Source organism: Ursus maritimus, unplaced genomic scaffold, assembly GCF_017311325.1.
Source record: "Ursus maritimus isolate PB19 unplaced genomic scaffold, ASM1731132v1 scaffold_11, whole genome shotgun sequence".
NCBI classification, from domain to species: Eukaryota; Metazoa; Chordata; class Mammalia; order Carnivora; family Ursidae; genus Ursus; species Ursus maritimus.
The window spans coordinates 40,228,212-40,255,624 of record NW_024423453.1 but is presented as its reverse complement, the minus strand read 5'-3'; the positions used below and the strand labels follow the sequence as shown (position 1 = coordinate 40,255,624).

The 27,413-nt window shown below is 44.4% G+C and overlaps 1 protein-coding gene across 1 annotated transcript in view; it reads right to left on the bottom strand.

Annotated features, from left to right (window-relative positions):
* The window catches only part of FHIP1A (FHF complex subunit HOOK interacting protein 1A), a 168,807-nt gene that overhangs the window by 44,548 nt on the left and 96,846 nt on the right, over nucleotides 1–27,413 (bottom strand). The window contains exons 4-5 of the mRNA XM_040626358.1: nucleotides 17,429–17,587; nucleotides 15,535–15,621 (exon numbers count right to left, since the gene is read on the bottom strand). Coding sequence (XP_040482292.1) covers nucleotides 15,535–15,621; nucleotides 17,429–17,587 — 246 coding nt within the window. The remainder of the gene's footprint in view (nucleotides 1–15,534; nucleotides 15,622–17,428; nucleotides 17,588–27,413) is intronic.

Genomic DNA, 27,413 nt, shown 5'->3' with positions numbered 1-27,413 from the left:
AATAACCTAGAATACGGGAAGTGAAAAGAAAAGTAATAACGGTTACAGTGAAATGAAGAAAATCTGCCAACCCCATCTCTGCCGTGTAACCTCTCATTACAGGGAGCACGCACATGCCCTTCTGCCCACAGCACCAGGGCATCTGGGGGGACCCAGTCGGCAGTACAACGATGACGCCTTATAAGACTCTGTAATACACACAACACCAGTGTGTGGCCAGTTTCCCTACTGCCAAGCTGACCGCATTTCCATGTGAAAGGCGTTTTTGTGGTGCCGATATCACTGCACACGTATCTTCACAGTATTACACAGGAGAGCAGAGTTAATTTCACAGTATAAATAATGGCACGTGTCCAACATCCCGAACAATGGGAGGTACTTCTCACAATCGAACACTCTACACACGCTAGGGAGCAGAAACGCATTCTTGGAACCCAGACACAAGAACTCAACAATGTCTTTGCACTACTCACCTTCAGATGCTACGACTACTAAGTCTGGAAGTGATGCGTACATATTTTGACTTATGCTATCTGCTTTGACGGCTAAAACAGCTCCCACCAGAGGGAGGCAGGATAGACCGAATCCCCTTTTGAATGCCTTTGCTCTTTGGGGAAAGCTTCGCGGCTTCCCAAAGCACTGTTCCCTGCCTCTTCACCTAACGCTCACCGGGCTTGGCAGGCTGCCAGCCCAGGGATCACCAGGGATGAAAAAACAGGACCCTTAACCAGGGGAAGCCCCCTGAGATCACACCTAAAACTGGGACCCTTGTCTTTGGAATCCCCGTCCAGTGAAAGAGCATAAGTAGCCAGTGTCCCAGCAGAAGGGCCGAGATCAGTACAATCACCCAGCGTGGTCCACGGAGTACCTGGTTGCTGGCTAACAGGGCAAGCGTCAGCCCTACCTAGTAAGTCAGATCCGGCGACTCCGGACTTCGAGAGTAAGAAGCTCCCAGGTGACTCTGCACACTTACGCTTGGGACTCTCCAGCACTGAGAATCAGAATAAGCAGGCAAAGAATTCTAGGTACGACTGAATCGACATCACATTGTGAGAGAAAGAAGGAAAGGGTAAATCCAAATGTGTGGCTATGAGATGGAAATGTGTGAAGGAACAATCAACATAGGATCTAACGTCAAAATACCGGTGACTAAAACTGGTACAAGATTCCCTGTCCAGTAACACACAGTGTCATGGGAGGGATGTGTCATTTCAGAGATCCAGCAGGTGGAGTTAAAAGGCGATAGGTGTGTAGCACCAAGTGCCGGAGACAATAAGCACTTTAAATGCAGTGCCTCACTTAGTCTTCCCAAGAGCCCACAAAGGTAGGTGCTGTTTTCCCCATAGGTAATATATACACATAGACGGAGGTACTCACCAGTCACGCTGCTGGTTAAGCAGCAAAGAGCCAGAACTCAAAGTAAGGTCTCTCTGGCCTCAAGACCCATTTTTTGAAATGTTAAGCTAGATTGCTTCCCCAAATTGTATGAATCAAATATAATGCATTAATTGACTGTATTAGATGGCACACACTCACCTTCAGTTCTCAATTAATAAATCAAGGATTTCCAAGCCAAAGCCTCTCATGAGTGTCACTAAAATCTTCCAGGTCTATTTAAAGGCTGCCTCTTGTTGGATAGAGCAATTATTAATTGAGGCTGTCTGAAGCTGGCCTGCTTGATATGATTTCTTCAATCCAAGTTCCAGAACACTACTGCCGATCCGTGTCACATAGCTGCAGGCCCATGACAGGACGGGCCTTTTAATTACGTCATTCACCTGCCACTACTGACAGACCACAGCGATCCCTGCATCTGGCCTCTCGGCTTCCGCGGCACTCTCCTACCCAAATCCAGGGTGACCGAGGAGGCAGCATGATTGTGAGGGCCGCCGCCACCGCCACCCCAGCTCCTCAGTCATACCCGGACCCCCAGCATCAGGCAGGGAGCACCATGCTATGACAGAAGCTGGCGACGGCGGCAGGTGCATCGAGCTCTCCCGCCGAGCTCAAGCATCCGCAGCGCGCGGCTTCCCCAGCTGCCAGATGGCCCCGAAGGGAATACCTGTCTCCCTGCCCTGACACCACCGGAGCCTGCCTCAGGCTGTGAGGCAAGAGCAGCAGCTTCTAGAAGGAGTGACCTCATTTCTCTAGGGCATCCCTGAGACCCCTGCACTTCACGCCAGACCGGCGGTCTGTGGGCCGGGTGGGCGCACAGGTAGGCTTTCGGCATGGTGGAGGACAGAATCATTTTAAGTGACTGGTTTACTCCAGGCATGGTAAGAAACAAAGTTCCATATGAATAAGTATAGTTCAACATCATTACAAGAAGAGGAATAAGCAACGAGCAAAAAACAACAACAACAACAACAACAACAGACCAGGGCTGGGGGCGGTGGGCAGGATAATATTCTAGAGCCTTCAGTGATTGGACACTTGGGTCAATAATGTAGAGAATGGGTTTTAAAAAGCAAATTACTGGGATGCCTGGGTGGCTCAGTTGGTTAAGCATCTGCCTTCGGCTCAGGTCACGATCCCAGGATCCTAGGATCAAACCCTGCATTGGGCCCCTTGCTCAATGGGGAGTCTGCTTCTCCCTCTGCCTGCCACTCCCCCTGCTTGTGCTCACTCTTTCTCTCTCTCTCTCTCTCTGACAAACAAAAATAAAATAAAAAACTAAATAAATAAATAAAAAGATTACTGAAATGCATAAGTAGAAATATGAAATGGAGAGACCAAAATATTATCCCACTACATTTTTTCATACGGTTCACCCCAGAGCTGGGGCCTGGTTCAGAGCTCCATAACTCAAGGGACACTGTAACAGATTTAGCAAAGAACCACCACATTTGAAAAACAAAATCTTAAAATTCCAGGGCCAAGAGGGCATCCGAATTCCATGTTTTCGATGCCTTCTTTTTTCCCATTTCCCACTGAAAGGAATGCCCTGATCGGTGAAGTTTACAGCATTACTGGAACCAGACATAAAACTTCAACGTGTTTTACATCGGGAAGTGACGCAGATGACAGCAGAGTGATGTGCTGGGCATCCAGAAATGCAACGGGAAGTGGGCCACAAGAGCGAGCAGGGCACTGGTCTCTAGGCTCCGGCCGCTCCAGAAGCCCCTCCACCATCTCCCAGACTAGAGATGCGTGAAGAAGGGTGGACAGGAGAAATGGAGCGAAGGGACAGCTAAGTGACAGGCTGCTCTGCCCACTCTGCCCTGGAGACTAAAAACAGTACGGGACCTAAGAGGTCAGCCCGCGCCTCCCGTCAACTCAGCACCCAATTACAGCTCATTAACATGTAGCAGTGGTGATCATTTGAAGGTGGTTTTTAATTGCTCTTAAAACCTTCAGTCACAAGTGTCACCAAGTATAAAAGTCAAAAACATCCCTCGCTAATGAGAGCCCAGTTGGGCTCTACAGGGGTCCCAGCCCACCCAACCCACAGACACACTAAGAGCAAATGGGTGACTCACAAGTGGGGCTGCTCCCAGCCTCTCACAATTTCCATCTTCCGCAGTCCCCAGAAAACTTCCATCCATCACCCTAAGTCAATAAGCCATGAATTATTGAATTCACAGGATACAGGTCATGAATATGCATGTGTGTGTTTAGAAGACAAGGTTGTAAAACAAATGGGCTCCACGGTGGCTTGGAGCACACCAGCGCACAAGCCTGTAAGGAAATGGCTGGAATCATTCTACCTGGGTAGATGGTTCGAGCATGGCTTTAGCGCACAAGAGATGGTGGGAAAATTGGGTTTTCTGGTAGATATTTTGCTTCTATTTTTCCAAGCATATTTGTCTGGAATAACTTGCTGAATGAAAACAGCAGCCTGCTCACCATAAAAATAAAAGGTACGGGCTTTCTTTGAGGTCACAGGTTATCACTGCGAGTGTCTGTGAGCTGCCTGCAAGAAAGGATGGTGTGTCATTAATGACTTTTCCCTGCCCTCCCTCTCTCCCTTCAGCACACTCCCCCCTCAATGTCTCCGCCTCCAATGACTACAAACAGCCCCAAACTTCTGCCCCAATTTCCTAACAGTCTCCAAATAAAGGAGCCAAGGAACCCACAAAACAGAAGAACATACTAGGTCACAAGATTTTTAACCAAAATAATATGACTGAGCCCAGGATGCTATTCATGTACCCTTTCCCCTCCAAACGCCTTGCTAGTCCCCTTTCTAACCCTGCTGGGGTCAGGGCAGGCACTGAGGCCATCTTTGGCTGCTACTGCCAACGGTCTACCGGTCTCCTGCCCGCCCAGGAGCCCTAAACAACACACCTGCACCAAGATTCTTCCAAGCTAGTGAGAAGGCCGACCAGCCCGCCTCACTTCCGTTTCTATCTGCCACAACACAGTCCAATCACCACATTCAAAACACCACCGCCGCCAGCACCAAAGAAAGGGACTTGAGGACCCTCTCTCCGGGCCATCTCTCTCAGCCCAGTATTATCACCAAGTTCAAAAATACATGGGACACCATGCTGGCCCTAGAGCAGGGGTTAGCAAACTACTTCTGTCAAGGGACAGACAGTAAATATTTTAGGCTTTGTGAGTTGTATCCAGTCTCTGTCATATACTCCTTTTTTAAAAAAAACAATCTATGAAAAAGGTTAAAAAAAAAAAGTCTTTTAAAAAATTGCGGTAAAATACATAAAATATAAACTTTGCCATCCTGACTGTTTAAGTGTGCAGTTCGATAGAGTTAAGTACATTCCCAGTGTGGTGCAGTCTCTCTCTGGAGCTCTTTTGACCTTGCAAAACTGAAAGTCGATGCCCAATAAACTCTCCTGCTCCCCTCGCCCAGCAACCACGGTTCCACCTTCCATCTCTATGGGTCTGACTACCATCTGGACTCCATATACGTAGACTCACACAGCCTTTGTCTTTTTGTGACTCATTTATGTCACTTAGCATACTGTCCTCAAGGCCCATGTACGTGCTGGCATGTATCAAACGTCCTTCCTTTCTAAGGCTCAATAGCATTCCATGGTATGTTTACACCATATTTTGTTTATCCATTCATTTGCAGATAAATGTAAAACCGTTCTTAACTCTCAGATACAAAAACGGGCCACAGGCCAGATCTGGCCCACAGATCAGTTTGCCAAACCCTGCTCCAAGGGCATAGAAAAGCATACAACACAGAGGCTATAGAACTTTCTCAGTCCATGGCACTTTCAGCGTATCAGTAACTTCTTCACTGCACCTCTAAGCCAGACGAAACACACAACCATCCATTTATTAAGTATTTGAGTCCAAACAACGTAACACGTACTGAAGTCCTCACGACTTAACTCCTGGTCGACATTCGACCTCGGAATCAGACTGGACAATGCCAACCTCCTTCCTTGTTCCGCGCTGTCATGTGATACTCGATTTTACGCAAGGCACCCAACAAACACTCAGCTTTGCAAAACCACCATCATATTGAAAGGAATGTACAGACGATGCTGAAACTCAGCAATTTCAAGCCAGTAATTCCCGTGGTATCTGACAGACGTCACTGTCCTTCCCTCATAGACTGAGAGTATCTCGCCGAGCCCTGGCACACGGCTTGGGAACTGCAGGTATAGACTCTTCTAGGGGTTTCAGGATGGAGGTGGGGAAACAGAATCAAAAACCAAGAACACATCAAACAATAGAAAGGAGCATATGCTCGGAGCTGAAGGACTGACAGAGACGCTAAGCTGCAAATTCTAGAAAAGAGAGATGCCTGGAACCCACCATGTCAGGGACAGCCACGGGAGTGGGGCGGGGGGTCAGGGGGGAGACGGGAATTCAGCTGGTCCTCGAAGAGAGAGTAAGACCCGACAAGAGAAGAAGTAGGAGAGAAAATTCCCAGCAAAGGAAAGAGACTAAGTATAGGAGAGGCCCTGAAGCAAGGAGGGGGAAGGCCTGGAGCAAGGGGCATGGCCCAGGGTGCAGACGGAGGAGATAGCAGGAAAGGGAGCCATTTGAGGTTTCAGAGGGAGGGTGATGTCTTTAAAGATCTGTTTGGGAAGTTTAACCCAGCCGTACATGTAAGACAATCTGAGGACAGAAGTGGTAGCAACAAGACAGGCAAGCAAAACCTAACCCTGGTCAAGGTGGGTGAGACAGTGACCAGGTTGGGAGAAGAAACAGAAGGATCAGACCAAAGAACCCGATGGAAAAAGGTGAGTATATAGAAGGGGAGAGTAAGAGAAAAGGCTCCAGAACAATGGGGCATGTAGGCCTGGCAACTAGGAAATCATGAAGTGCAGAGGACATGCTAAGCTAGCCTGGGGTGAAAGCTAAGAGTCTGGCTTTTGATATTCTAAATTTGAGGAGCTCAGCAGGTCACTCAGGCCAGAGATGCCACCAGGGGCGGAGGATTTGCTGGCCATCTGTGTAGAGCTGACAGCTGCTCGCGGGGTTGACCAGCAGAAGACCAAGACCCGCGGAGGCCCGTATTCGGGGCAGGAAGGGGGAAAGTGAAGTCCATGTTGCCCACAGACTCTACCGGAGAACCGGAAGGGTCTGCAGAGTAGCCGTCAAAGGGGAAAGGAGGTCACCAGGGAGTCAGAAGTCTCGAATAGAATAAAGCAATTCTTTAAAATCCCAATATTTTTCAACAGCGTTTAAATGCATTTAATGGTTCAGCCAGGGAAGAGCTGGTCATCCCTTTCAGGTAGTCTGGAAGGGTTTTATGGCCAGTGAGTGGGATAATACCTTCTCTTTAGGATCCTTGTTCCTTGTATCCTTATTTTCTTCAGCCCCCTCCCTTCTCCCAAACCCCCTTCCTTTCTGTTTTCTTTATAGTTCCCCTCCACACTTCCCATAATGCCACCCAAACCCGCTGCTGTATTTTGTCACCCCCACACTGGTCCTGAGCCTCTCATCCCCGACGCTCCTCTGCACGGAAACTACTCGCCACGGGTGCAAATGCTCACGAGCCCTGGGAGTCAGGTTAGGGGTGTTCTCCCAGGCCTCACTCTCCCCGCCCCCCGTGCACACCACGGCCCTCTTGATGTACTTTTACCAAAATGCACTCCTCCAAGCCTGGACTGCTGCGGGCGCTCGCTCCCTGAACGTCCTTCCCCGCCTGCTCACCTTCAAGGCTCGGCCCAGGTCACTCAGGTCACTCTCTCTGTCGGACGCTCCGTGTCCGCCCCACACCCCGCTCCCACCCTCCCTGGCTCCCTTCTCTGGTACAGCACTGATTTTAGTCCCTCTTGTGGTTACTCTGTCAGTGTCCTGGGTCCCAGATTATAAACCCCTTGGAGATAAGAGGGTTTTCAGGCAACTTCGTTTCCCCACAGGGTCTGGCGGAGAGCTTTTCATCGGGCGCACACTCACTACATGGTCTCTGGACAAATGATGTTATCCTTCTACTGCACGTGAGGAGGCAGAATCTGTCCTGGAGTAGCGACGACAGCACTTCTGCGTATAACAGCACACGATCTTCAGAATGCTCTCCTGTTTGATCTCCAGCCCCTGTAAGGGGGGAAGAAGACCTTACCATCCCCACCGCGCAGCTCAGGAAACAGCCTCGGAGAAGCTAAGAGCTTCGCACGGGGCCACAGAGCAGTAGATCCAGGAGCCAGGACAAGAGCTCAGATCTTCTGATCCATGGTCTCGTCCCCTTCCACCGCACCCCCTGCTTCTGCGTGAACCGGGTAATAACAAGGCGGACCTGGTGACTGTTACCTGCGCTTTGGAGAGTTCCTCACTGTTTATTTATATCTGGTATGTTGTTAGCATATCTGCCTGTCACATTAAAGTCTAATTACGATCTCAGGTTCCAGAGAACAAGGATCAATACACAGAATCGGTAACTAGCAACTATAAAAAGTGGACTTTCTTATGTGTTTCTAGAAAATTTTAAACCGCATCGTAAGCACTACATCTGAATACACACCACAGGTGCCAACTGTACCTACTCATTAACACTGAAATGCCGACGCTAGGAAATAAGCGTGCTGGATCACCTCTATCTGCCTCTCTGTGTCTACTCTCCACCCCTTCCACCCTGCTCTGAGCCCCAAATGACCTATGTGGGCCACCTTCTTCCATGGTTCCCTTGCCATATGGTTTCCCTTTGGGTTCACCCGAAGGGAGTCCAGCAGGAGACCCGAGGAAGGGAGGAGAATGAAGTCGGTTATTTCTTCCCTTGCCTCCTCCTCTCAGGCACTGTCTCAGGTTGGTTGTGACCCACACCTGAACCCTGGTTCTAGTCAGGTGGCCCTCTCCATAGAGTGCTCTCTGACCCTTTGCAAACACATTCAGTCCTAGGGATGGTAACCATGGAAATCCTGCCCACAAATTCTCTGACACTCCAACTGTCAAGAGGTGGGGTCTATGTCCTCCCCCTTGAAAGAGGGTGGACCCTTTGCTACCGTGAATAATAAAATATGGCAGGAGTGACACTGTTGCAGATTCCAGACTGACAGCTTCTAGTTCCTGTCTCTTGAGCCCCCAACAAATAAAAAAAGAGCCCAAGTACCTGAGGCTGCCACGTTTAGAGAAAGCCCAAGCCAACCCTGTGAAGAGACTATGGACTGAGGGAGAGAAGGTGGGAGCGATGGAGGGAGAGAGAGACCCATCCATGCTGTCAGCCCCAAGAGATTCAGGCCCCATCCACTATACTCATCCCAGCTGAGGTCCCAGGTATCACAGAACGGAGATGAGCCAACCTCTCTGTGCCCAGCCTGAATTCCTGAACCAGAGAGTTGTGCTTTATACTAATAGATGGTTATTTCAGGGGCGCCTGGGTGGCTCAGTCGGTTAAGCGTCTGCCTTCGGCTCAGGTCATGATCCCAGGGTGCTGGGATCGAGCCCTACATTGGGCTCCCTGCTCAGTGGGGAGCCTGCTTCTCTCTCTCCCTCTGCCTGCTGCTCCCCTTTCTTGTGCTCTCTCTCTCTCTCTCTGTAAAATAAATAAATAAAATCTTTTTTAAAAAATGGTGGTTTCAGGTCACTAAGTTAGGGAGTAGTTTATCACAGAGCAGTAAATCACTGAAACACCACACTTTTTTTTTTTTTTTTAAAGATTTTACTTCTTTGAGAGAGAGAGAGAGCACAAGCAGGAGGAGGGGCAGAGGAACAAGCAGGCTCCCCACTGAGCACAGAGCCCGACTCGGCCGGTCCCAGAACCCTGAGATCAGAGGAGGATTTTCTCAGACTGCACAGCACTCTAGGACACTCCCAACCAACCTCTCCCTCTTCTTCACTTGGGGTCACATTTGCATTGCAGTCTGTCAACTCCCAGCCTTCCGCACCTTGCTCCCTATTTTCTCTCTCACAAGCATTTCCCCAATAAAATCCTTGCACGTTTAACCCTATGTTGGCATCTGCTTCTCTGAGAACCCAGACTAATACAACCATACCGATGAATATTCAGCCTTGAAAATTTAGCTTTAATAAATTAAACATACAGAGACAACAGAACTAGCTCTTGCTGGTTTAAGAGCTGTCGAAAGTCATAAATAACCCGTTTTGTACAACGTGATGCCCACATCTATGTCTAGTTCTCATTCCTAAATGATCCATATTAACATGGTATCATTTTTTCTAGTGTGACTTTTACAAAGCATGATTTTAAACGTATTTCCAAAAATTGATCCTTTCCTAAATGTCCAAAGCAGGCCTCTAATTTCTTATTCTAAATCCTGGAGACCATGCATACCTTGGAATTCAAACTTTTCACAGTTTAGAAAAGTAATGTGTGCATCCGCCATGTTTGACTAACCCAGCGGGTCCAAGGCAGCGCTCATACGATCAAACACATTACTATTTCTTCCACAAAACATACAAATATGAACACAAGCGGAACAAAACCAAACAGCCTCAAGACAGCTCAGGTAAGGGTTTGCCACCAAATGAGTTCAGCAAAGGTTAGGTTGTGCTGCCATATGAATTATTAAAAAAAAGGGGGGTGGTTTCTAAGCTTTTTGAATTTGAGTTGTAGATAAGGGACTATGGACCAGTATATCCACACTACAGAAAACTGTGCAGCCCTTTGCAAAAAATCAAATACGCCTTTGTGCTAACCCAGAAGAATGACTGGTCACACCACGTCGGATGGAGAAGGCGCGCAGCAGAACGACTCACAGAGGGAACACTACACCATGCACACAGACTGGGGAGAGGGATGGCAGAGACAACTTTCACTTGTCAAGCACCCACACCCTACCTCTCATTACCCACAACCCTTCGTAATGACTTCATCTCTGGTTAGGAAATGCTATGGAAATAGTTTATGAAAATTGATTGTGATGTAGGAATATGTTTGAGTACAAATTTATTTCTATTATTTATGAGACGGAGAGAATGAGTTCACCTCTGCAGACTGCCTACAGTGATGGGATGGCCAGTAACTAAAATGCCATGCATAAACTGGGAGCTGAGAGAGTACACAATGGAAATTTATTTAAGATACGAAATGAGGCTCCTCTACCAGGGCAAGGGACACAAAATATGAAAAATCTAGACAGGAGCCCCTACAGTAGTAGACCTGAGACTGCCAGGTATCCCTTCCCATGGCAAAGGAGAGGACACAGGCTATAGGAGGCGATGCTCTCACTAGGAACTCCTCCAGAAACACCCAGTTCTGGACTTCTTTCCTCATCTGTCTCGGGGCCCCTGTCCTACCACTCATAGGAGGCTCCCTGCTTCATCAACCACTGAGACAGCCAAGAGTCAGAGGAGAGACTGTTCACCCTCCCCCTTGCCCTGCCTCCTTCCTAAAAATTGTCATTCTAAATGATTAAAACACACACACACAAAGACTGGGGAGCAAGGAGAAAAATTAATTAGGGAGGAAATATTCTCCCTAGACTCTAAATAGCCCCGGGAGAAATTGCCTGCAATGGATAAAAGTTAGGGAATTTTAATTAGGGGCTGGAAATTCAAATCTAATATGGTGATGTTCCCTTTGCATTTTACATACTCAGCACTGACTGCATTTTTTTTTCACAATAAGATATATTCTTAACTTCATGATTTAAAACACCTCGTATTTTAATTACAGGCATAATAAAGAGCAATATTAGTTAATATATGTAAAGCGCTGTTAAAAATCTCTGTGAACCACTGCCCGGGAATGCACCACATGCCAGCACGCTGCACGGCCCTTGAGCAAACCTCATTCCACCTGTGTGCTGTTTATTCGGCGTCCCAAGTCCAAGGCTCTGTCCTTGGCACTGGAGATACCCCAGTGAACAAAGCGGGTGTGAACCTTACCCACAAGAAACAGGCAAAGCACTGTGGAGACAGCCATTAAACAAGTTATTGCCCATCTAATGATTTGATTCCACTTGTGGTTAGTGCTGTGAAGGAGTAGTACAGAGTGGCCATCGGATCCTCGTAACAGTCTCTGACATGGATCTCATCTTCAATTACGGATAAAGAGTTATCATTAATATTTGTAACATTAAGGTATGGTAATTATAATAATGTAAAATATCCTGAACAAATAATAATTATAATTACCACTATTACAATAATGACTTGGGAAATTATTTTATATCAACTGGTCAATGAGGAAAAGCATGGAACTAAATGAGGAAGAAAGTCTAAATGTGTGAGGGAGTATATGGATAATGGCTACCAAAGAATTTCAGCAGCAATGCTGTATCCCATCACAGAAAATTCCTCCATGCAGAGCTTAGAGACCTTCCAGACAAGACATCCACCTCACCTCCAGGACAGCAAGATACTAACAGAAGGACAACCTGGAGCAAACACGAGGTCTGCATTTTCCCAAGATATGTCCTATATTTTCCAAAACAGATTTAATTCCCAACACTTGGTTCCTCTGTGCCCGTAAACCACTAAAATCATCTAGAAACATGCATATTTTGATGTTCAAACCACATCTGAGATTACCTCTAAAACCTAGAAGGAACACAAAGCACACTGTCAGATCAAGAACGCTGTTTTGGAAAATACTGCCACTACACGCAAAAGGCAGTAAATGGTACAAGATGAACACCTTCTTTGAAGACCTGTTGTTCTAAACTTGAAGCCCCATTACCACAGCTTCAAGTTGCCATAATAAGGGAATCTTTGATTCTGTAAAATGAGAGCCCACGGAAATGGTACTTCCAGATGGAGAAATGTGGGCATCCCATCAAAACAACATGTGATGAATTATTTCTTATCTCCCTGTGAGGGCTGGCAACTCTAATAACTTGACAAAGATTCTCTGAACTAAATACTCTATGTGTCCCTTTATTCAGTGAGAAAAAACTCCTTACAATTATTAGAAACTTTTATCAACAGCTTTATGCCAATAAATTAAGCAACCTAGAAGAGATGGAGGACTTCCTGGAAACCTATAAACTATCAAGACCGAAACAGGAAGAAATTGATTTTTAAACAGGCCAATTAATTATGAAGAGATTGAAACAGTGATAAACAACCTTCCAAAAAACAAAACTCCAGGCCAGGACAGTTTTCCTGGGGAATTCCACCAAACATTCAAAGAAGAAATAATACCTATTCTCCTAAGCTATTTCAAAAAATAGAAACAGAAGGAAAGCTACCAAACTCATTCTATGAGGCCAATATTACCTTGATCCCCAAACCAGGCAAAGAACCCATCAAAAAGGAGAATTACAAACCAATTTCTCTAATGAATATGGACGCCAAAATTCTCAACAAGATCCTGGCTAATAGAATCCAACAGTACATTAAAAGGATTATCCATCATGACCAAGTGGAATTCATCCCCGGGATGCAAGGGTGGTTCAACATTCGCAAATCTATCAGTGTCATAAATTTTATCAGCAAGAAAAAAGCCAAAAATCATATGATTTTCTCAATAGATGCAGAAAAAGCATTTGACAAAATACAGCATCCTTTCCTGATTAAAACCCTTCAGAGTGTAGGGATAGAGGGTACATTCCTCAATCTCATAAAAGCCATCTATGAAAAGCCTACAGCAAATATCATTCTCAATGGGGAAAAGCTGGAAGCCTTTCCCTTAAGATCAGGAACACGACAAGGATGCCCACTCTCGCCATTATTATTCAACATAGTACTAGAAGTCCTTGCAACAGCAATCAGAAAGTGGGGAGATCCATCCTCCACAGCCGCCAGCACCGACCTTGCACAGAACAGGTGCTCTGTGAACGTATGATCATTGCTGGATTAGAGCCAGGATCCTCTCTGCTGGATGCAGACACAAGGCAATTGCAAACCTGTATTCTTCAATGACTCTTCCATGGTAACTACTATTAGTGATAGCCCAAGTTATTGGAAGAACTAGTCTGTGGCCAAGGACGATGGATGGACTGTGGATCCCAGATTCCCTCTCATCAGAAGGTTCTTTTATGCCTGTGTGTTTTGTAGCAAAGTCAACATTAAACTCCTCACAGCAGTCCCAGGGCAGGAGGTAGTTATACCTTACTTAACCTCTTCAGAAGCATGCTCTCAAGGAACCGTTAGTTCCTCTGTCACATTTACACTACTCACGGTAGCTTTTGCCACATATATTCAGTGTTCTTTCATTCATTCGTTCCATGTACGCTATCAAGCACTTATTCTGTGTCAGCCAATATCATAGGACCTGGGAGGACATCAGTGGATAAAACAAAATTTTTAACTCCCTGCCCTAATGGAACTCGCGTTCCCAGTGAGGGAGACAGACAGTAAACCATAAATACACCAACGATACAGCATGTTAGAATGTGATCACTTTGGGGGCAGGGGGTGGAGGATGAACAGAATGAGGGGACTTGGGATGGAGGTGGAGAAGGGGGGGTAGTTTAAATGTGGTGGTTGGGTTTGCCTTATTCAAGAGGCAACATTTGAACAAGACTTGAAAGGAGTGAGAGAGCCAAAAAATACTTCTAGGCAAGTACACTCTGGGCAGAGGAGCTTGTCAGTGCAAAGACCCCCAGATGAGTGTGTGCCTGGCGTGTTCAAGAAATAGCATCAAGGCTGGAGCTGTGTGAGCAAGGGAGAGAGCAGGAGAACATGAGGTCAGACAGGTAACAGACGAGTGTCCTTACAGACCAGTAGGAAGACTTTGGCTTCTTCACTGAGAAAAATGGGGATTCCCTGGGTGTTCCGAGCAGAGGAATGGCATAGTCTGCTCCAAGTTTAAAGGCTCATTCTGGCTGCTGTGCTGATAAGATATGAGGGGAAGAAAGGTGAAAGCAGGGAGCCAGTTAGAAGTTCAGGTGAGACTGAGATACCACCTTACACCAGTTAGAATGGCAAAAACTGACAAAACAAGAAGCAACAATTGTTGGAGAGGATGTGGAGAAAGGGGATCCCTCCTACATTGTTGGTGGGAATGCAAGTTGGTACAGCCACTCTGGAAAACAGTGTGGAGGTCCCTTAAAAAGTTAAAAATTGAGCTACCCTATGATCCAGCCATTGCACTACTGGGTATTTACCCCAAAGAGACAGATGTAGTGAAGAGAAGGGCCATATGCACCCCAATGTTCATAGCAGCATTGTCCACAATAGCTAAATCATGGAAGGAGCCAAGATGCCCTTCAACAGATGACTAGATTAAGATGTGGTCCATATATACAATGGAATATTACTCAGCTATCAAAAAGAACGATTTCTCAACATTTGCTACAACATGGACGGCACTGGAGGAGATAATGCTAAGTGAAATAAGTCAAGCACAGAAAGACAATTATCATATGGTTTCTCTCATCTATGGAACGTAAGAACTAGGAAGATCGGTAGGAGAAGAAAGGGATAAAGAAAGAGGGGTAATCAGAAGGGGGAATGAAGCATGAGAGACTATGGACTCTGAGAAACAAACTGAGGGCTTCAGAGGGGAGGGGGGTGGGGGAATGGGATAGGCGGTAGTAAGGAGGGCACGTATTGCATGGTGCACTGGGTGTTATATGCAACTAATGAATCATCAAGCTTTACATCAAAAACCAGGGATGTACTGTATGGTGACTAACATAATATAATAAAAAAATATTTTAAAAAAAAAAGAATTCTATGTCCACGGGTGTCTCTTGACAGCTCACAATGGAAAAGCTATCAGTTGATTTATTTTATAAAATGAGAGCATCATAAGGAATCCAGAGTGGTGCTAATGAGACAGCCAACCTTTGCTGGGACCTTAACTTGCTTCACTTCAATTTTTGCTGTCACAAAATTGTTTTAAAAAATTACGTTCTATTAAGGAGACGGCAAATCCACGGGACCTGTGGTACCCCGGCCCCTTTCCCACCACGGTAAGCCCTGCACTCTCTAGGACAGACCTGGCCTCCAAGGACAGCTTAAGGGAGAGTTCCAAGGAGCTATTCCCCATGAACTGACGTAAACACTAGAGTCACAGTCATTTGACAATCTTCATGTAGACTATCTTACTCGACATTCACAATGCCGTGTGCTACGACACCAACTAGATCCCAACAGACTTCAGCTGTCACCATCATAAAGACCTGCTTTCAAATTGTGGAATATGAATGGAACAAGAAGAATCAGGCTGAAGTCACCATCAAGTCAATTACACTGGTCACCTTCCTCGGTTTCCATCAGTTGCACCATCAACAAAGAAGATCACATTAGCCAATCACTGACCTTGTGGAGAGCAGGAGCCAAGACTGGTACCAAGAATCCATTGTAAATATAATTGACAAGCTGACTGCGAATCAAAGGATGAGCCACCTAAGAGAGAAACAGGCAGTCATGAAAAAGGCAAAGAGTTTCATCTTTAGGACTTCTTAAAATCACACATTTCTGTGAACATCCTAAATTCAAAAAGGAAATTCAAATTCTGGCCATTTATTCCATGGTCAAAGAATAATCCAGACTTCAAGCCACCATGTAATTTTTTCAGATAGTTTATTCCAGTATAAACAGCTTGGACTTTCAGATTTTAAAATTGGTAATTCTAAGTTTCAACTTAAAAAAAAAAGCAGATAATAAATAGACTGAATATGTATAGGGACTCATAAATTAAAATTAACAAACTATAAAGTATAATTTTGCCCCATAACTTCATCTATGTCCCAATTAACTTGTGCCTAATTAAAAACAAAGGTATAACTGTCAAAGTGGACAATTCAATACATTTATTTTGCTAGCAAAATGAATTTGTGTTGAAGATACAGTTTTTACCAATCATTTATATTGAGGAGGAAGGCACTTCAAAAATCCTTTCATAAAAAATAAGATTCTGTTCAAAAGGAGAAAACATTACCAAAAGCACACCACTTCCTATATTTGACTTTTAAAATATATTTAGCATGAATAAGCCTTTACTAATATCTTTTGTGAGTAATCATTTCAGTAGTACCCCAAACAAAAAAATCTTAAAAGTATATGGTCTCGATTTCAAAATATAGCACAAAACATATCATTTCTCTGCCTTTAACCATGCCTGTTAGCTTTACTTCTCTTTCTTAAAAAAAAAATAATAAAATCAAACAATAAAGTGAAAAGCAATTTCTAGGGAAGTAAAGCTAGATCTTTAAATTACTGATAATCTCTCTCTGTGTGTACATTAGGGAAGGAACTAATAGGTTCATCTTTTTTATTTCCACATACTTCTGCAAGAAATGTTGATAGACTGTAATATTAAAGGGAAAAAAAAAACCTTAAGACATAATCCATTTATCTTATATATAAATAAAACTTCCTTTGACTTAGCAATAAAAACGAGATAGGAACCAAAGTAATTTACTTGCATTTTCTTCCAGAAGCTATTTCTTTATTTGGTAGATAAACAGATTATAACTAACATTTTTCACCTTACAATCAACATAAAGAAAATTTGATTTCTTAATAAATCCAATATGAAGGTAATATGTATGTTGAATAGAAATAAAACATTTTTTATGAAAAACCCCTACATCCTTAAATATATATAAAATCTGATTTTTATTGAAAACAGTAACAAGAAATCTGAAGGTAAAAATCTAATAAAGAAGCCCAATATACCAGAGTTCAGTGGTTGTTTTTTTTTCCCCGAAGCAGACCAATTTCAAAGCACAGATTTAATTTGTGCTGCTAAGAAGATGCTTAAACTTCGTCTAAATTCAATTGGGATAACAATATTCTTTATGTAGTATGCACCATTAAGCAAAATAAAGTGTTTTCCTTTGTATACTCCCAAGAAGACCTTGAAGTAAGAGTGGTATAATTTGGTGTACTTAGAAGCCTAAAAATATCTATTTAATGAGTCAAGCATTGAACTTACTTTTGATGGTTAAGTGGATAATCAAAACAGAATTAACACTTTTTATAAGGAGGAGAAAGAAAATCCACTCATTTTCTTCTCAATTAAAACTTCCCCGAAACCTGTAAACTTAACATTTTTGTTCATCCAAGGACATTCAGGATGCTTAAAAGAAAGCACCAATAATTCCACAGACATTGACATTTTTAAAAGGAATGCTAATAAACTAATCTTTTACAATGCTTGGATTCTGAATGGACCGGGACAAAGGGCCCCTTCGTGGCACTCCAGTACCTGGATTACGGCGTTGCAAAACTCCAGGGAGTTCATGAACTGGACGAGAGCAGGGAGCAGGAGCCAGTCGTCCTTCAGAAGGCAGTGCCATTCCTCGCCCTTCTCTTCAAGCTTTGTAGGCAGGGAAGAGTAGAGACCACTGAGCCCGGTTGCAAGGACCTGTGTTCAGAAATACAAATAAGCCCTTTGCCAAAGTTCTCATTAGCCTGCAACCAACAGCTGCCAGGGGATATGCCCATGCCACTGGTCCAAAGACTGCGCTCTAAGCAGCGAGGTATTCAAATATGGCAAACACCAGCTAGCTAGGAAGGACTCAGCAGGCGGGACTGGGCAGGACAGCTCCAGCCGAGGACACAGCAGCACCAGAGGGATCCGGCTCCTAGGCGCACAGCTGATACTCTTGTATCTCTTCTGTGCCCTGCACGCATATGCTGGGTGGGGGTGCGGGGAGTGAGGGAGACACAGGCAGAGAGGAAGACAACAGGATTCTGCCCCCAAGGCGTTCGGGAGAGAGGCAGACCCATAAACCACGCATGACGGTACAACACGCTGTGTGCAAATCCAGGGAAGGCCTGGGAGGGAGCCCCCGACGGAGGCAGCCCGAGCCGGAGGAGCTCACAGGTAAGAAGCACCGGCCACTTTATGGTAAAGATGCCTGCAGACTTGTTAAAAGTCATGACCAATCTACGCATGTTTACAGTCTAGAAATCTAGCACCTTCATCTGATCTGGACAAATTATAGCCGCAAGAAGTGGGGGTTGTGGGTCAGATGTGATGACGACTGTGCAAACAGAGCTAAGGTGGGTCTAAGCTGAAGCATCGGTGATAAAACCAGAGAGAAGGACATGAAGTCGAGCATCACGGGTGAGGTGTCCGTAAGGGTGCCCTAGCGAGGCCTCTGTCGATCCAGTCTGAAGCCGAAGCCCGTGGGGTTTACTTCCTCCCTCAGTGCTAACACGAAACTTCCAGCATTGGGGCTGAGTAAGAGAGGGTGAATGAGACCTCAAATCTGTCAGGTTGTCCAGCTTGGTCCTTAAGAAAATGGTGAAGCCTTTAACAGAGATAGAAATGTAGGAAAGAAACACACTTTTCACTGGGTACCTGTTGATTTTTACCTTGCAGAGTGTAAGACCAAGGAAAACAATGAATCTCACGGTACCAGAGGCCTCCCAACTGGGAAGTGGCATCGGCCAAACAGCACCTGCGAGACCCCGACTGGAAGCCACGCCAAGAACGGGCAGGAGATGCACAGAATGGAGGCGAGTCAGTCATCTATAAAAGGCATTGCTGCAGGGTAAACCCTAAGGTTATGGGGAACTCAAATCAGACTGAAACACTCAAGGAAACATGCAATCCTGAGTCAGGCCCAGAAAAGAAAGGGTGAAATAGTCATTGATCTCACAGTCTAGTAAGAGATGAACAGACCAATCACAATAGTGCAATAAATACTCAGAACACATAACAGAAAAAATAACGGTGCTGTGGATATACAAAAGGCCCTTACCCCAGACCTGGGGCGTTGGGAGCAGGAAATGTTCTCCGAAGTGATGTCCACGCTGCTGAAGAATACATAGGAGTGAGCCCAAAAAGAGTCTAGAAGGAGGACTGTTCCACGCGGAGGATGTACAAAAGCTCCAAGGAGGAAGAAAAGATGGCCTCTTCCAGGAGCTAAGGGAAGTGTGGGATTAGTGGAATACAGGAGCAGAGGGAGAAAGTGCCAGCCAGGGTAAGCAGGTGTCCGACCCCGCAGGGTTTTGTAGGCCAGGGAAAAGAGCTTGAGGTACACAGCAGTGGGGAGCCCCCTAGACAGACGTGTGCCTGACGCTTAGGAGAGGGATCTGGACCAGGGGTGGAGATCTGGGGCCATCCTTATGTAGGTGGTACCTCAAGCCATAGAGACCAGACGGAGGAGGGAAGAGAGACTCGGACAGATGAGATGAAACAAAATAATCCGGTGTTTGGCATCAGAAACAGAAAGTCAGAAGTGTGGCAACAGGCAGTTGAACTTGGACAAATTCTCTGCAAACTCACTGTTGCCTCTCCTATTCCCTGGTCCTGTGCCCGCAACACCCTCTGTGCCCCTCTGTGCAGCAGGGCTCTTTCTTGCATTTATTAGTTTGTAGGCCGTCTTCTCCGGCTCACCTGGTCTGACTTGCTCATCTAGTCCACACTGGGGGTATGGACGGTCTGTCCAGCCGGGTATGCTGAGCACCCGATACGAGCAGCCCTTGCCATGGGTAACACATGCAGCTCCACAGCAGAGGACAGGCCTGGAGACAGAGAATCTGGAGCTCTTCGTGCAGAGAAACTGGCTGATGCCATGGGGGGGGGGGGTATGGAATAGAAACCCCCAGAGGAGTAGGAGGGGCCATGAGAAAAACAGACGAACCTTTTCAATACGGGAGAAAGCCAAAGATTGCATGCATTTCTGTGTTTGCTACTGACCCTTATTCATGCATTCATTCACTTGCTCAAAACAAACCGAACACCTTCAGACCAGATACTATGTTAAAGAACAGGAAATGAACAGTAAACAAGATGGTGCACTGATCTCCTTTTCAATCGAGGCATCTGTGGTCCCAAAGAAGAATATCCTCTGTTTAAAGTATTTAACTCCTTGTCAACATACCCAAACAAATCATTTTAATTCTAGTTTTGAATGTGACCCCAGTGACTTGCCGGTTATAAATTTGGAGCCTCTGGCAAGAGAGAACACAGACCGAGAGTTCTCCTGGCAGGGAAATCTAATCTTGATGTCACATTTTAAAAATCAATTACATTTGCTAACTCATGCTAAATTAACCGCAGTACAAAGGCTTTAATTCTGCATACTCCTGATTCCTTAACCACTCTGAGGCTTTGAAGATGAATTCAGAAAGACAGGCTTAATTTGTCTGACTAAAAAGCTGGGAATCACTATTTGGTATATCAATATAATTACAGCAACATTAATTTTCAAATTACATACATCACTGACAGTAATTAAAAATAACACATACCTATATTCACTTTTTTAAAAGAGCATTTATTCGGGGAAAAAAAAGGAAGGGGCTGAGATGCAAGGGGAAGCCGGCCTGTGCAGAGGGACAGTGCCATGGGACAGCCGGCCACGGAGTCCCGCCAGCTCTTGCCTCCAGAAAGTGGAGCTCGTGGAGGCCTGTGCTGTCTTTGTCAGAACGGCAGAGAAACAGGGCAGAAAAGAGTCTGCAGAAAGAAGACTGTTACGTAGTTTCAAGAACAAGATTCCAAATCTTCACTGCTAAATATTTATTATCTTCCTTTCCAAGACTTTGCTCAGAGTTCAGATTCATTCACCCAACCCACAAATATTTCTAGAACACCACCCGTAGTCCAGGCACTCTGTACGGCTGGTGCTGGGGACAGAGCAGAGAACAAGCCAGAGCAGGTGAGCTGGAGGAAGCAGCTGCTACAGGAACAGCGACAACCGCAAAGACCACTGCCGCACAGAGGGACACAGAGGGTGCTGTGGGCAAGGGACCAGGGAAAGGGACAGGCAATACCAGGTTTGTGGATCATTTTCCCAGCAGTTTGACGGCACAAACTATTTACTTTTAAATTTCATTTTTAACTGAATATTTTCAAAATAGAAGGACACTCAACAGCTAGTTAAAAATAAAATGTCTATGGGGCGCCTGGGTGGCTCAGTCAGTGAAGCATCTGCCTTCAGCTTAGGTCAGGATCAGGGTCCTGGGATCGAGTCCCGCACTGGGCTCCTTGCTCAGTGGGAAGCCTGGTTCTCCCTCTCTCTCTGCCGCTCCCCCCGCTTGTGTGGGCTCTGTCTCAAATAAATTTTTAAAAATAAATAAATAAATAATAAAATAAAATTTCTATCCACTATTTTACCCTTTTATTGATCCTGACCATAAAAAGAAGTAATTGTTAAACGTTATATTTAGTCCCAGCCCATTAAGTATTAACTCAAGATTTCCAACTTCTCTTCTCTCAAGGGTCTCCTCAAAAGAAAACTAATCACTATCTAACAGCATAAGGGTAACAACAGTTTAAAACCACTTCTCTGACAGCAGATGAGTACGGTACTTGTTGAGACCGTGGATTTTAGCATCAGACTTACGGGGTTTTGAACCCGACTCTGCCATTCACAGAGGTTTCTGGGGCTCAGTTTCTCCTGTGAGCTGATGCAAGAACTAAAGAAAATAACGCATGTGCTGAGCCGGGCATCACGGCTTACGCCCATCAGTGTTTCCAGGGGAGGGAGGAAAGAGGACATGCACGGAGGGCTGAACAATTCAGGGGAGGTCCATCTTTAACCTGAAACATCAATGGTACCCGGTTAATTTTAGCAAAAGGAAAAGATTTTCAGCAGATGGCTTTAGTCTGAAGCTAGCGGCAAAACAGCTGGTGGGGATCATTTGATGCACTTGCCAAAAGGAAAAAACCTCATAAACTTGGGGTGTGGGATAAATAACTCTCCATCAGCGGCTGTGCACCTACAGGGTGTTTACTTCAATTCGCATTTCTTGGTTTACATATAGGCTGCTTTCTACTTTTGCCAATATGTAACAAGTGACGAGGGCATAATCATCAATATTTGGCCAGAAAAATCCAAAGTGATAGGGTCACATATAGTTGCCAATCATTTGTGGGCACTAAATTGTTCCCCAGAGTATTCTCAATCTCCTCCTTTTCTTGGGAGAGCACGTCTTGACCGTAGAGGCAGCTGAACAAGCCCTTCCTATCAACTACAACAACAGAAGTTGTTTCCAAAAGTGGTCCAGTTTCCTGAAAGAGTCATTACTCTTCCCAAAGCCTGATGCTAACACACTTTGACAACCACACTAATTAGAGAAAGCTTTTTGTCAATTGCGGTCCTTAGCCGGATAACTAACAGAGTATGCTTTTATCTTCAACATAAAGAGTTCTTTTTTTTTAATTATGTTGTCAGATGTAATTATAGAAAACGGTACAAATGAGATTATGGGATCTATCCTGAGGGGCATCTTACCACAACGAAGCTCTGTGTTCCATTCTAGCAAATAAGGTCAGCTGGAGATGTTGTCTTCCCTCCAATTTTAATGAACTGTATGGTGTTTTAAAACATGTGTTTTTGGGGGCGCCTGGGTGGTACAGCGGTTAAGCGTCTGCCTTCAGCTCAGGGCGTGATCCCGGCGTTATGGGATCGAGCCCCACATCAGGCTCCTCCACTATGAGCCTGCTTCTTCCTCTCCCACTCCCCCTGCTTATGTTCCCTCTCTCGCTGGCTGTCTCTATCTCTGTCGAATAAATAAATAAAATCTTTAAAAAAAAAAAAAACACATGTGTTTTTGTTTATTTGTTTGTTTTTGTTTGTTTTCAAGTAGGTTCCACACCCAGCATGGAACCCAACGAACAGGCCTGAACTCACGACTCTGAGATTAAGACCTGAGCTGAGATCAAGAGTCGCGTGCTTAACTGACTGGGCCTCCCAGATGCCCCTAAAACACGTTTTTATAAAAGCAACAATTACTCAGTGACATCTGCTTATAACACATAATAAGTGCATATCCTAACATTGAAAACATGCTCCATTCTGCTCCTACTATATTTACATTTTGAAGTATGAAATACTACAAACATATAAAACAAAACAGAAAACCTTCCCCGAGATTTAACAAATTTTAGTAGTTTGCCACAATTTCTTTGGAGCACTCTATTTTTCCCCAAAAAAAGCACATTACAAATAGAACTGAACCCTACTCCAACCCCATTACCACCTCTTCTCCTTCCTTCATCCCCAAAAGTAACCACAATTTTGGCCTTTCCTGTGCTTGGTTTTGTACTTTAGCTGTATACATACGTATCTAAAAAACCAGTACACACTAAGATTCTGTGAGTTAAAACTATGTGTAAATTTATATAATACTAACATACTGTATGAAACCTTTTGCTACTTTTTCTGTTCAACATGTTTTTAGATTATTGGTGTTCACACATGGAGACATGCTAACCCATGTAACTTATTCATCTTGAATCCTGAGTCATATTCCATTGATATAGAATAATCCAGTTCATTTATTTTTCCCTTAATATATTTCTATTTTGGCCTTCCTCAAATCGCTATTCTATTGAATATCTTTTGCCTATATCCACGTGCCAGATTTCCCTAGAGCGGGTATCTAGAAGTGAAAATGCAGGGTCACGTGGTATGCAAGTATCCCATCTTATTAAATATTGCCATAGCTTTTCTGAGTTATCCTAACACTTTATATTCTCAAGAGTTCCTGTTTTTCCTCCCCCTTAACAACATTTGGTGTTATCGGATACCCAACAGTGAGCCACCCCGATGAGCATTACCTGGCGTCTCATTGCGGGTTCAATCTGCACTTTGCCTGACGCTAGCGAAGATGAGCCTATTTTTGTGTGTTTATTGGCTTTGGGCGTCTTCTAGGAACTGCCCATTCATATCCTTTGCCCAGTTTTCTAATAGGTTGCTTCATCATTTTCTTATTAATTGGTAGCATTACAAATATTTTTGTGTACTTTGGGTACCAACCATTTGTAGCTATATGTGTTGCAAATATCTTCTCCCAATCTGTTTAATTCCAGTCTTTTCTTTACGGTTCATGCATTATAGGATGTCTTGATATTTTATTACCCATGTACAAAGTGGTGGTTACGCACATGGGTCCTTGAGCCAGGCTGCCCACGTTCAGATTCTGACTTTGTCTCTTACTAGCCACGTGGCCTTCTATAGATTTACTTAATGTCACTGTGCCTCAACTTCTTTATCTATATCACAGTTGTGAGGATGAGATGATTTAATACATGTAAAGCACTAAGAAGAGTACCTGGCATACAGTAAGTTCTCAACAAATACATTACTGTTACCATTATTCATAATTATCTGTTATTCCTGGTCTTTTACACATATTTATATGATTTTTAGCATTGATTTGTCATGTTTCATGAAGAACCCTATTGGGATTTTGATTTAAGTCACAGTAACACCTCACAAATTACAGCTTACAATTGCAAAGGGGAAGTGTTACTTTCACATGGAGAGAGACAGTGATCGTCACCTTAACCAATCAAGTGATCAAATGCAGCATCACAAAAGTGAGACAGCCTAGCACATGCTTCTTGATATAATGCAGTAAGAAGTGTACCACATCGCCTGTGAAGTGTTCTTACAAACTTAACCTGAATTTAATCAAGCACTGAGACCTAACTTCCAACTTGCAGGACATACAGGGGATAGGGACAAGTAAAACTGCTTTAGAAGCAAACCCAGAGTATGTGGGCCATTTGACAAAACAATGGCTGTTCTGTTAAAAAGTCAGTGTCAGGGAGGAAAAAAGTGGCAGGCTGTTATAGATCAATAGTGACTTAGAGATAAAACGGTCAGAAATGTACCTTGTATTGGACTCGAGTTTGAAAAAAAAAAAAACTATGAAAATCATTTGGGGCATAATTGAGAAACTAGATATTAGGTCATATTATGGAATTACTGTATAATTTTCTTAGGTGTAATAATGGTACTGTGGTTATGCAGGAGAGTGCTCTTATTTGCAGGAGAGACATACTAAAGTACTTGATGTCTATAACTTAATTCCAAATGCCTAGATCGTCATTTCAAATAGTACAGCACAACCAAAAAGCATAGATAATGAACAAAATAGTAACAATTTTGAATGTAAGTGGTGTGTATGTGGTGCTCATTTCAGTCTTCCAAGTTTTCTGTATTTTACTTTTTTTCATAATAAAAAGTTGTAAAACATAAATGGCATTAACTTTATGGAGTGATTTGCAGGAAAGTGTCACCTACACGATACTTACAAACTAAATAGCTTTCCATTCATTTAGGTTGCTTTTTTGCCCTTCAATAAAGTTTTCTAATTTTCTCTATAAAGGCCTTTCATATATTTGTTAGATTTATTCAAGAATTGTGTTGCTTTTATAAATGGTATCTTTTTTTTAATTGCCTTTTGCACACTGATCAGGAGAACCACCTAAATATTTTGGTGATTTGTTTTGATACCTGTGCTCCTTTAACAAAACTACCCAAAACAATTCGAACAAGCCCTCTGTATAGCTGCTCCCTCACAGAACTATTTTCAGTAAGCTTCTGCCTCCATAGCATTGTTCCTATCCAGACCCTGCTTCCATTCTCATCCCTATCACTCTTGTTTCTAGACCCTAATATAACCCTGATGTCCTAAGCACCTCCAAGGCAGCCCTGAGCAAACTCACCCATCGTACATGTGAGATTAAACTCCTAAAAGAATTCTGATTCTACTGTGTTATGGCTCCGTTTCTTCAAGAGCTCTCTGAAGTGGATCTAGCAGATGTGGTAGGCAGACTAATGCCCCCCCACCTCCCCACGCACCCACGCTGTCTGCTCCTGCTCCTAATCCCTGAACCTGTGAATATATTAGGTTACACGGCGAAGGGGAATTAAAGCTGCCTGTCAGCTGATCGTTACATAAGGAGATTATCCCAGATGATCCAGCTAAACCCAATGTAATCACAAGGGTCCTTAAAAGTGGAAGAGGGGGGTAGAAGAGCAGAGTCGGGGGGATAGTCAGAGAGATGTCATACTGCTGACAGTGGAAGGGGAGGAAGAGGCCATGAGCCTAGGAATGCGGGAAGCCTCTAGAAGCCGGAGTAGGCAAGGAGAGCCTCCAAAAAGGAGCACGGCCCTGCCGACATCTCGATTTTAGCCCAGTGAGACCTGCTGGACTTCTAAGCTGCAGTAAGATGATACTACTGTAAGATAAGGAATCTGTCTTGTTTAAAGCCAGCAGTTCTCGGTAATTTGTTATGGCAGAAATAGAAGAGTAATACAGCAATGACCTCCAAAGATGCTCAGATTCAGGTGAGAATTCCCATTTTTACCCATGACATATTCTTTACAAAGAATCCGTAAGAAACCACACTATTGAAGGCAATAGGGAAGGGAGATTTACTACGTTGGCACACACGAAGGGAATCGGCTCTTTACCTCCCATCTGACTATCAATCTTTGTACAATTTCTAATTCTACTCGTCAGAACCCAGAAGAGACACACGGACCCTGGAATTTCTTAACTGAAGTTCTAGTTTTCAAAATTTTTACCCATTTGTTTGTCCCAAAATAAATATTCACCAGTAAAAATAAGAATTTAGTAGCATAAAGAAGATGACCGCTTTGGAACCTCAAAGCAAAACACAGTGCATCATTCACTAGGGTTGCTACGAGCATCTTGGGCAAGTCCGTTCTTCACTGTGCAAGCCTGTTCCACAAACTACCTGACAGGAAGCATCCCTGGCCCCTGCATACTAAACGCCAGCTGACCTGCCCCCCACCGCCCCCGGCCACCTCATGCCCCTGGGATGACAAAGCACGCCCCACAGATGTTCCTAACTGGCCTCTCCCCTGGTCAAGAACTACCCATACAGCGTTCGTTAATAATGAATCTTATCTACTTAGATACGGCAGTTTGCCGGGCCTGTTCCAATACACTCATTAATGGTCTTACTATGCCAGCAGAATCAGGCATGCTCAAGACAACAGAATTCATCAAGAAGTGTAACGAGGTGATGGGAAAAAGAACAATGGAAATAGACGAGACGTGTTCAGTGAGCAGGGTGCATAAAAAGAGCTGTTGCCCGACATCTCTGACAAACCAGAAGATATAAATCTGGCATTCAAACCCCCTTCCAAAGACAACACCGACACAAAAAAACAATCAGAGCCCTAAAGTGTCTTCAGAGCCCCAGAGCACTCCCGCTCCTTCCCGGACCCGGGACTGTGGTTGGGCCAGTGGCACAGCAACACCTGCCAAGGACCTCCCACTTCCTTCTCGCCGCGCCGGTGATCAGGGAACTGTGCAGAGCAGCACATTTCCTGCTCCCTCGAACTGTAAATACGTATTTATTTTTTAAAATTAAACCGGTGCTTTGTATCTACAATTATGGTCATTATCTTGCTGAGAAACAAATTAATTTGTGAAGGCAGCTGAGCAGGCTCGCCACACGCCATGATTCT